At 40.3% G+C, this 11,300-nt stretch overlaps 2 protein-coding genes across 5 annotated transcripts in view; one reads left to right on the top strand and one right to left on the bottom strand.

The window, feature by feature from the left end:
* Nucleotides 1-3,766, top strand: part of LOC117954266 (acyl-coenzyme A thioesterase 11-like) — a 14,716-nt gene extending 10,950 nt beyond the window's left edge. For both annotated transcript variants that reach the window (XM_034887918.1, XM_034887919.1), the window contains exons 14-17: nt 2,067-2,200; nt 2,944-3,111; nt 3,250-3,376; nt 3,471-3,766. In XM_034887918.1, the coding sequence (XP_034743809.1) occupies nt 2,067-2,200; nt 2,944-3,111; nt 3,250-3,376; nt 3,471-3,710 (669 nt within the window). In that variant the 3' untranslated portion in view covers nt 3,711-3,766. The remainder of the gene's footprint in view (nt 1-2,066; nt 2,201-2,943; nt 3,112-3,249; nt 3,377-3,470) is intronic.
* Nucleotides 3,767-4,416: 650 nt separating this feature from the next.
* The window catches only part of fam151a (family with sequence similarity 151 member A), a 13,231-nt gene continuing 6,347 nt past the window's right edge, over nt 4,417-11,300 (bottom strand). For all 3 annotated transcript variants that reach the window (XM_034887920.1, XM_034887921.1, XM_034887922.1), the window contains 11 exons: nt 11,037-11,186; nt 9,901-10,050; nt 9,636-9,798; nt 8,917-8,974; nt 8,260-8,349; nt 8,100-8,176; nt 7,346-7,482; nt 6,435-6,599; nt 5,481-5,587; nt 5,095-5,274; nt 4,417-4,951 (listed from right to left, as the gene is read on the bottom strand). In XM_034887920.1, the coding sequence (XP_034743811.1) occupies nt 4,649-4,951; nt 5,095-5,274; nt 5,481-5,587; nt 6,435-6,599; nt 7,346-7,482; nt 8,100-8,176; nt 8,260-8,349; nt 8,917-8,974; nt 9,636-9,798; nt 9,901-10,050; nt 11,037-11,186 (1,580 nt within the window). In that variant the 3' untranslated portion in view covers nt 4,417-4,648. The remainder of the gene's footprint in view (nt 4,952-5,094; nt 5,275-5,480; nt 5,588-6,434; nt 6,600-7,345; nt 7,483-8,099; nt 8,177-8,259; nt 8,350-8,916; nt 8,975-9,635; nt 9,799-9,900; nt 10,051-11,036; nt 11,187-11,300) is intronic.

The following is an 11,300-nucleotide window of genomic DNA, read 5'->3' as shown; positions in this document are numbered from 1 at the left end:
AGTTATAAAAACGTTATATTGTAGTATGCCGAAAAAAGTCATATTATAGTATGTTGAAAAAAGTGACAATAAATGTCATAGAATAGTATGTCGAAAGATCATAATGTAGTATGCCGAAAAAAGTCATAGTTTAGTATGTCGAAAAGGTCTTAGTATAGTATGTTGCCAAAAGTGTGTATGTAAGTATGTAATTTGAAATTTCTTTTTTTTTTTGTTAAATATATTTAAAACAAACATAGTATAGTAATTCTAAAAAGTGAAGAAAAAAATCAGTATAGTGTGTCCAAAAAAGCCATGTTATGGTATGTCAAAAACAACAATAAGGACCGGGCTGGGAATTGAACCAGAGTCTGCTGTTATTACTCAGTGGCTGTTTAGTGGCACAGTCTTAACCCCTGAGCCACTGTGACATTGAAGAAATCACGTCAAAAACAATTATAGCATCCTATGTCGAAAAATGCCATTAAAGAGTCATTGTATACTTATTCAAAAAAGGTATTGCATAGTATATCAAATAAAAAGTGTCAAATATTATAGTATAGTATGTCGAAAAAAAACAGTGTAGTATGTCAAAAAAAGTCATAGTATAGAATGTTGGAAAAATTTATAGAAAAGTATGTCAAAATAAGTGATGAAAAACTCATAGTAAAGTATGTCGAAAAAAGTCATAATGTAGTATGTCAAAAAAAGTGACAAAATAGTCAAAGAATAGTATGTTGAAAAAATCATAGTATAGTATGTTGAAAAAAGTAACAAAAAAGTCATGGTATAGTATACCAAAAAAGTCATAGTATTGTGTGTCAAAAAAATCATAGTATAGTATGTCGAAAAAAGTGACAAAAAAGTCATAGTATTGTGTGACAAAAAAGTCATAGTATAGTATGTCGAAAAAAGTCATAGTATAGAATGTTGAAAAAATGTATAGAAAAGTAAGTTAAAACAAGTTATAAGTCGTACTGTAGTGTAGTATGTTAAAAAAAAGGGACAAAGTCATAGTACATTATGTCGAAAAAAGTCATAGTATGTCAAAAAAAGTTATAGTATAGTATGTCGAAAAAAAAGTCATACTATAGAATGTTGAAAAAATGTGTAGAAAAGTAAGTCAAAAAAAGTTATAAGACATACTGTAGTGTAGTATGTTAAAAAAATTCATAATGTAGGATGTCAAAAAAAGTGACAAAAACGTCATCGTATAGTATACCGAAAAAAGTCTTAGTATAGTATGTCGAAAAAAGTTTCAGTATAGTATGTTGAAAAAAGTCTCAGTATAGTATGTCGAAAAAAGTCTCAGTATAGTATGTTGAAAAAAGTTTTAGTATAGTATGTAAAAAAAAAGTCATAGAATAGTATGTCGAAAAAAGTGACAAAAAAGTCATAATATGGTATTTCGAAAAAAGTCATAGTATAGTATGTCGAAAAAAGTGACAATAAAGTCATAGTATTGAATGTTGAAAAAATGTATAGAAAAGTAAGTAAAAAAAGTGATAAGTGATACTGTAGTGTAGTATATTAAAAAAAGTGATGAAAAAGTCATAGTAAAATATATGGAAAAAAAATATAAAGACATCATAGAATGACATTCAAAAGATAAAATAAATATAGTAAAACATGCAAAGAAGACAAAAAAAAGCAAATGAATAAATAAAAACTACCAAAAATATTAAGATGCTGAAGCTTCCTTCCTTATTGAAAACTACATTTTTCAATTAAATCAATGATCTTTCAGATTAATCATAGTGTCAGAAAAAAGGCGCAAAAGAAACACAATAATTTCCATAAAGAAATAAGACAAACAGCCAGTATGTTTAAATCCCCATTCCTATTAAATACTAACCTTCTTACCGGCCTTCCGTTTTAAACCTTTTTCCACCTTTCAGCATGTTCTTTCCATCTTTAATTGTATTTACAATCAATCCTTTCAAAATATAGCAACGTTTAATAAACTTGATATTATATATCTATATAATATATATATATGTATAAATATATACATTTATTGGTTGATATTCAAGGGGTGCACATAATCGGTTTTACATTTTTTCCCCCTCCATGTTATTTGTTCCCAGGTTCGTCTCTACACCCTGGAAAGGAAGTCCACGTTGAGCTTCAGGGTGGAATTCGAGGTGGATGTTCCTGCTCAGAGAGCTTTCTGTCTGCTGGCTGAGCTGAGCAACAGGCCGAGCTGGGACACACATTATCAGTAATACTATTTGTCTTCATGGGAAGAATCTAGATGTAGTGTAGTTTGAGTTCCTAATCAGTGCAGAAGGAGTGATCATTGCATCCTACAACTCACTAAACTCAAATAGACGTATTTGTTCAAGTTGTTTTAATGACTCTTTTTTTTTTTTTTTAAAGTCTGGACTCTGATTTCTGGCAAGCAGCTAGAAGAGCGTGGCCTAATAGAAACACAGGTCACACTTGCAATAGGATGTTTCAAAACAAAGCCTTTAAAGTTTCAGGTAATAAAGCAGAGTGAAAAGTGATCTATACGTATTCAGTGCCTGGGTTGGGCTAGGTTCTCCTAATGTTGAAATAGGGTCAGGCGGCTGTGCAAGGCCAAGCAGTAGTCTGTGACAAAACCCAATTTAAAACCATAACTTCGTTTACATAACATAGTTGTTACACTTTGTTTTGTTGTACAGATGAAACGCATGAGATATGTGTTAACAGGTGAGCTTTAGAGGTTATAACAAAAGAATAACAAAGACCATGTCCAGTCTTTATGCTAAGCTAAGCAGCTGCTGGCTGTAGCTCCATGTTAATCATACAGACATGAGAGGGATATAGTCTTATCTAACTTCAGCAAGAAAATGGGAAAAACTGAAATTCTCAAAATGTGTAACTATTACTTTAACAGCATTATTTATTTATTTTTACTTTATTTAAATTTTCTATCAACCCTTCATCAGTGGTACCTCTCTGTGTCCTTTCCTACATCAGGAAATGTGAGCTTATCCACCAGGTGGACGAAGATGACTTCCTGTATCGCGTGGTGACCCCATCAGTGCCTCGCGGCAGAGTAGGTTCCCCGACTTCAGGCCATCAGAGAGAAGGGATTCTCCAGGACTTCATCTTGTTGGCATGCAAGAGGAAGCCGTGTGGCATCGGGTCAGTACGACAGGTCAACAGGTCTAAACCAGGGGTCTTCAACCATTTTCAACCATTTTTTTATTATTTAGCATGACTTTATTTATTTCACTATCAAACAATAATTTTGAGTTCTTGTTTTATTTTGTTCCTCCTCAGAGATCCATTCGTCATCGCACTGCGCTCAGTGTCCCTGCCCACCCACCCTCCCACTGAAGGATATAACAGAGGAGAGGTCCTGTGTGCTGGATTCACCATACTGGAAACCAGCAGCAACACGTCACTGGTAATACCCTTAGCCATTTAAGCTGATTAAACAGGTGACTATTTACACACCATTTTAACCAACCTCACCATTGTTACTTGGATCTTTTTTCCAGATCAGTTACTACAACCAGGCATCTCCAGAGGTCCTTCCCTACATCTCCACAGATATTGCCGGCCTATCCTCCTCTTTCTACCACATCTTCTGCTCCTGCAGCCAATACCTGACCAGGAACAGACTGCAGTCCGCCCCTGAGGTGCCGACTGGCCAACATCAGGCCTCAAATACAGGAAGTCCCACCTGTTGGACTGAAGCTCACAGTCTGTCAGTGGCTCTCCACAGCACCCCCCTGTAGACAGCCAGTGGTACCTTCCAGGCCAGTTTACATAGCACATGGTACTATTAACACTGTGAGTGTTCACAGTGAACAAAAGGTGATTTAAGTAAGGTATTCAAATAGCGAATCTAAAGATCACAAACTATGCCTCAGACACTTGATGCTCACTCTAATGTTCAACCAGAGTCTGATGTAAACCAGACCTGATTTCAAAATAAAGGCTCATGTAGTATTCATTGTTTTGACACAAATTAAACATTTTAATATGTGTTACCACTGGTCAGAACATGTTTGTGTTGTTTACAAATCTATGGTAAATGGTCATTAAAGTACAAACACTAACAGTGGCATTACGTGGTAGCAGATTTTTCTCAATTGCTGACTGCAATTCTGTCTTTTGATAAAAACATTGATGTTTCATTAAATGCTTTCATAGGATTTATAATAAAAATGTTTTAACAGAATTTTGTTCTGTCTTTTCTATCAGAACTTTATTGTAAACTACACAGCAAAATAGAATAACATGACTGCATTATGCCAATAAGCCGTGGAGTCAGGTAGATGGTAACATAGCTTCCAGCCATGCTAGTTGTCCTGTGAGGCTGTAAGGAAGCAGTGCTTTGAGATAAGTGCTAGCATTAGCATGCTAACAGGCTGATTTGTACTAAGTAGTTTACAGTCCTTAGCATGTTTGCATGCTAACATTTCATTTAACAACACAGAGCAGGTATTTGTTTTATTTTAGTGCAAAATAAGACTCATGCTTTACTTTATGGCATTATGTACAATAATCCCTCCCCCCCACCCACACTGTACACTGATCGTTCAGTAACGAGCCAGTATCAGCTGATAACATTAGCCTTCAAATATGTCTGTCATTTTAAGAAGCAACTGTATAACACAAATATCCTTTAAATGACAATTTACGTATTTTTGGATCATTGGCATCCATCCCGTTAGGAACGATCAGATATCACATACAGGTTTGTGTTTGCTCCGCCTGTACGCTGGCTCATGAGTCCTTTAAAGACCTCGAAAGCTCCAGCACGGCTTTTGGTATCCTTTACTATGAGGTCGTATCTATCCATCATTGCCATTAGAGAGTCACGTGCCTCCTGTCCTTCAGGCAGTGATGCTGTGTTCAGATATAGCGCCACCCTCTGGGACAAGCCTGTCACTGGGACCCGAGGAGGCCAGTTCTGCTCTGACAGGACCAGGGTTACGTAAGGGAACAGCCTCTCTACGGCCGATACAAACTCCTGAAAGAGAGAGCAGAAGAAGATGAACACTGCTGCGCTGTATGTAGTGGAACAGAAGCACAGTGACAATTAACTCTGTCCAACAGGAATTATCTGCAGAGGAAAAAGATGGGGGAGAGGCGGGGGGGCAGAAATCTACATACCGTGATGTGGTCAGTGCTCTGCGAACCCCCCATGCTGATCCAGACCGGCCTGTAGAGGTTCTCGTCGCTGTAGGCTGAGTGCAGCAGTTTGAGAGAAGCTTCCAGAAGCTGCTGAGTGTGGATCCGCAGGTGAACACCCCAGGGGGCATTAGCTCTCTGTCCGAGCAGCTGCAGGATTTCCTACACACCCACACACACCCACATACAACCACCCCGAAACACACACACACACACACACACACACACACACACACACACAGACACACACACACACACACACAAGTCAATGACGCCTCATAGAAAAAAATTCTCAATTTATTTTATGTCCCTACCACAAAAAAGAAAGAACAAGAGTTTCCTCTGCTACCTGTTTTTCATGAATATACCTGCAGTGTGAGGGCCTCGGAGCTCTTCCCAGAACCTTCTAGCAGAGGGATGTCAGGCTGGTTCCTGGCAGCAGTCACCTGAATTAACAGCATACCACCATCCCCATCTGGACACACACAGACAGTATATAAACAGGATCAATACTTCATTACTGTCACAGGGACTGTATGATTCAGAAGACCAACGGTGTCCAAATCCCCTGAACCTATCAAGATGTCCTGACTACGTTCATGCTCTACAACAACAAAGTAACCACTTCAGTGTCAATCACAACACAACAGGTTGCTGCATTCTGTTATAGCATTAGGAGCTGTCTGTTATAAATTAGCACACAGAAACTCAAGTAAAGATCATTACCTCCCCTGAAGAGTCCATGCTTTTTTTTAATCCTCCATGTCCTCCTCTGCTACTAGCAACTGTGTGGGAGGAGGGGGGGATCACAGAAGTCTTGTATCGTGTGGAAACGTTGACAGTTTTGTTGTCATTACTTTGAATTCCTCATGGGGGCGTCAGCAGCTACACACTGTAGCTTTAACTTGCTTCCTTAACTTTCCATTTTCAAACCACTATATGTGGAATTTTGTTATTTGTGATTTTCCCACCGATGGTAATATGATGGCAGAGATTTTCTGTTTAGCAGTGCGTGATATTACCACCACATGGCTCCAAAGTAATGGATATTTAAATCTTACACATGGTGGCTTTAAAGTATAGAGTTACTGGTGATGGTGGACAAAATATTGTAATTCAAAAAAGAATACGAGTTGTGCATGAAGGAGTCTACAGACAGCAGCCAACATGGAGCTACTTCAGGTACGGCAAAGGAAAGGACAGTCACAGCTAAAAAAAACTGGGAGGTACTAACTAGGACTTGGTATTCAGGTTCAGTGGAACCTTAACCAGCGGATTCGGTATTAGGCCGAATCAAAAATCTGGATTCGGTGCATCCCTACCTGAAAGCGGAGCCAACAGGGAGGCTCGGTCAGTGACTGTAACCCAACGGACTGCCAGGCTGTTGCGTTGTGTGGCTGCGGACAGGAAGTCAGGGTTGTGAATGGGATAGAGGAAGTCCATCAGGTCTCCTCCAGGGTAGAACCTCCTCAGAAGGCCCTGCTGCTCTGGGAACACAACAAAGACATCAAGAGGTGACCTCCAACAGCACGTCTTCTTTCTAACCTTTATCCTCCTGGTTTATATATATATGTTAGTTTGAGTTTGATTTATCTTTATCTTTTTAATAAAAGAATTAAGTCTTCAAAATTCAATTTGTCAACTTTTACAAGTTCCTCAAAGTCAATAGGTTATTTTAGGACCAAATTTTAATTCAAGTCAAGTAAAAAACAAAACAATTTGCTCAAATGGGATTGGTGAAACTCAAAGACCAAAACTCAACCTTCAACATCCAGACTACCGAGCCCGACCGATAAAGGATTTTTAAGGCTGATAAAAATATGAATATTTGGTTATTTAAAAATCAGATATGCCGATATATATTTAAAATTCGTATTACATGTATTTAAATGCATGGTATGGTCAAATATTTCAGTGCTGTGAGTTTGGTAGTGTAATGTAATTTCAACATTCCATATTTTTACATTCCATAAAATTTTAACACTATTTAAATAATTGCGGCTTTTTTCTGCATCCATAAGAACATTTTCCATGAGTCTAGTCTATAGTTCCTTCATTTAGATGTAATTTAGGATAACATTTTGTTTTAGTATTAAAAAAATAAAATAAAATCTTGTATCAACAGGTAGCAATACAGCAATACAAATTATATATTCTTCTCCACAGCTTGGACCATTTTGGCCCGCTTCATTGTAGGGATGCCCCTGCTGAGGTCAAACAGCTCCCTACTTACTTGCAGCCTGCTTGAATTCAGCCAGCGTTGGTTCGTATATATCGTAGTAGACTCTGGTCGGGTGGCTGTTCTCACGGACGAACAGCAGGTCGTTGATGTTTGGTCGAATGGAACCCTGCCACAATGTCAGGCTGAACCTGGAGAGAAACCACAAGCACCAGAACAGCCTCAGGGCGCCATCTTGCACCCGACGCAAGTGTCTCTGCTAGTTTAAGCCCAAGGCTGTTGTCAATTTCCCGTCCTCCGCCCACGTCGTTTAAATAGCAAATGCACCTGCGCCCATCTTAGCACCAATGGGCGTGCTGGTCCTACAGGGAGGTGTGTTCAGGTGCATTTTGGGTGTATTGCTATCTTGAGGCAGCGGGAAGTGATCGTGCCACTGACCAACAAAAACCTGGTCTAAAGTCAATAGTGCATAATTTCATTGTTATTTAATTAGTACATTTAAATAAAACGCGCCGGGTGCATGGGACATTTTTTTCGCTGTTCTGCCATGCGGTTCAAATAAGAGCCTTAGTGTCAAAGTGCAAATATCATGTCAACAATATAAAAAAGAAAATATGAAGAAAATGGCACTATTTTCTCCCATTATTGAGTTGAGTTTTCTAAACAATCAGCATCTCACAGTACGCTCTGTAAGCTAGATCATTTAGTCTCTGACATCACATTATGACTGAGGAGTGGGTGATTCTTATTAATAAAATGATTGGTTTTCCCTAAGCGCCATAGTACAGATGGAAGTGGTCTATGTTACCGTGGTGACTGGCTGAGGAGCCAGCTGATGTGCTGCCAGCCACTGCGAACCAGCAAGGCATGGACCGGGAATGTCACCTGAAAACACAAAGACCTAATTCATGTCTCATGTCCACCCTGCTTGATGCTTCATAATGCTGGTGTCATCTTTTAAAGCGTACCTTTTGGGGGACATCTTTGACCATAGCGTACATTTCTTCCACCATGGACCTGGTGTAGGTCGCAACGAACAATGGAGGAGAGTAGGCCACCTGTCAGAAACAACGCAACGTCACCTGTGAAACAATCGTCCTAACCAAAACAGAACTGTAAGATCTACGGCTGAGCTAGCAGTCCTGTGAAACTCACAACTTATTGGTGTTCACCCAGAAAAATGGAAGGGGGAGGGGGTTCCATTACATGGTACCTGCTTCACTCGCCTATTGGGGTTTTCCGTTATGAAGAGAGTCCGTGGTACCAACAGGTGACTTGACAACCTGCACGCTACTGATTGGTCGGAGAGAATCGTCACTAATCACTGCGTCCTCAATGCAAGCAACAGACTAGCCGTGTTTAAATAGTTTAGCCAGCTGTTATTTTTCTGCCTCCAGCTTCCTTTGAAACAAAATGTGACGCCCGGCCACACTCGCCTCACGCATGAAGTGGTGCCAGATCTGAAATGGCAAAAGGAGGACGGGGCACTGCGGCCGGGTCTAGCAGTGGGTAAGAGCCATGACTGACCAGTCAACTGATCAACTGACTGACGTCTAAAAAGCCTACAGTGTAATATACAGGTACAATGATCAGAATAAGGCTGCAGAATAAGGCTCCCGTACTACCTTCCATCCAGGGGACAACGTGGCATCTGGAAACTTCTCCTGAATCAACAGCAGAAATCTGGAAAAAGAGGCGGGAAGGAGGGAAAGAGAGGAGAGAAATGATGATGGGGGAGTGAGTTCATTATAATGTGACAATCAGTTTATGTTGTTTGCCCTGTAGCTCTACAATTCAGCATCACATCCTTTCTTTTAACTTTGTTCTACCTTTTCTTGCATCCTATAATTTGATGTGGCATCAACCAGACGCCCCAGGTCTGCTGCAACTCTCAGTTCTTTTAAATCAAGGCTGAAGAGCTTTTTTTCTTTCAATAGTTAATTTCTTACACTGCAACTTTAATACCTCGTTTATACCCACCGTATTCTATTTAAGCTGTTTTTATAATCTCTTTACTTTTTAAAAAGGTGCTCTAAGTGATGTTGGGTGACGGCACTAGCTCGTCCCTCACTCCTCCTCCTCTAAGCATGACATCACTCAGAGCACCTTAAAGTCTTTTTAACCGCTCTTTAGTGTTATGTATAAAGCACTATGAATTACCTTGTTGCTGAAATGTGTTATACAAACAAAGCTGCCTTGCCTAAATCTGATCCGACTCCATCTTTGTTGAAAGGCTGTTTCTAATATAGCAATGCAGCAATAAACAATGTAATACGTGTACAATACAGGCTTGTGAATTGCAAAGAAAAGACGGACAAAATCAATGAAAATCTGCCATTTTTACCCGGTTCCATTGACTGGAGGCAAGAAGTCTGGTATGTTGGGACCTTTAAGGATGTCAGCATTCAGCCACACAGGCCTGTTTATTCCTCTGCTAGTGTTCTTCTGACGAAGCAGGTCCAATGACAAACCCACTGATTCCAGAGACTTAAAATCCAACTTGATGCCTGCAGGGAGACACAGAGGATTCAAACCTCTGCTTTTCCTTTTCATCTCATCAACGTGCAGACAGAGACACAGACAGGCACACCTGTTCTACTCTGCGGTACCTTTTCTAGAGGCCAGCACAGCGTCCAGCCATTGGTCCAGAGTGTTGTCACTATAGATGTCAGGAGGGTGGGCCATGATAGGGATCGGCTTCTCACTGGGGGTCCCGTAACCGTGCACAGTGATGTCTGCCTCCAGGATCATAGCATCACCTGACGGGACGAGCGAAGCGGGTAAAGTTCTGTCAAATCACGTATTTATTGGAAGGTATTGTTACTACTGTAAGATCAGATTGTATCGAGACCAGACTAAGACTTTGAGGGGTTAAGACCCAGTCAAGACCAAAACAAGCCTTCTATATGCTTTCTTACTTAGTGCAGAGAAACTCTTAGGTGGTCCCAGCTGTGACGGTTAGTTAGGGTTACATTGCAGAATTTACACAATGCTGTTTGTTTTCTTTTAGATGTTTTGCAAATAACAAAAAATGTAATAAATAAAATGTAAACATAAAACATTATTACCGAGGATTAGGCTATGAAATAAAATCCTGAGCCCTCTTCATCCCAGACTGAGACAAGACCGAGTAAACATGCAGCAGATTCCGAGACCTTTAAAAAGTGGTCTTGAGTCCAAGACCGGTCTCGAGTACTACAACACTAGGGATGTAACGGTATATAAGACCAAAATGATCAAGGTTTTCGGGTTTTTATTGCGCTATTTTGAAAAGCGTGTTCAACGCCTTTAGCAGCAACTTGTTTTCCTGCATGTTCTGCAGACAGGAGACCTATCTTCAACCAACTGTCCTTCGGCATTCTGATAATAGCCAAAATATGCCCGTGCTTCAGACTTAGTCCTCTTAGAGGGCCGATAGATGTCCTGAGCGCTGTCGTCTCCTCCTTCCGCCATGATTCCAACTTCAAGAAACACACAATGGAGGCTACGCAGTGCGCCTGCGCGGCAACTTCAGGAGTCTCGGATGAAGCTGGGAAGGATTAAACACACGGTTTCCACCCCGTGGTAATAAGGATATTGTAAATGAAAACGGTAATTGTTACCATTAACTTTTTTTATCGTGGTTTACCATTTCACCGGTAACCGTTACATCCCTAAACAACACTGTTGTACAGTACAGTATGTAAATCTCAGGGGCAAACAACATCAAAGAAGAAAGCAATGTCGTGCGTGTGTGTGAGTTTACTTGTGAGAGCTTTATTCATTTCCTCCTTAGTGTTCGCTCGGTGAAACCAGGTAGCCAACAGACCGTCAGGTTCACTGACCTCACCCGACTGAACCAGGAAGTGCAGCATGTCTCCACCAGTAGGAAACGGGGGCAGAGATGCCGAGGAACCTGATGGGAAGACGAGACAAACACAGGCATGTGTGCATAGTAGGACTGTTAAAAACATGGGACTTTACGTAGTTCATACAAAAGGGAGATAAGGGGGAGGGGGAGGGGGAGGGG

This window comes from Etheostoma cragini, chromosome 12 (genome assembly GCF_013103735.1).
Source record: "Etheostoma cragini isolate CJK2018 chromosome 12, CSU_Ecrag_1.0, whole genome shotgun sequence".
NCBI classification, from domain to species: Eukaryota; Metazoa; Chordata; class Actinopteri; order Perciformes; family Percidae; genus Etheostoma; species Etheostoma cragini.
Note: the sequence above shows the minus strand (reverse complement) of the source record. Positions and strands in the feature narration are given on the sequence as shown.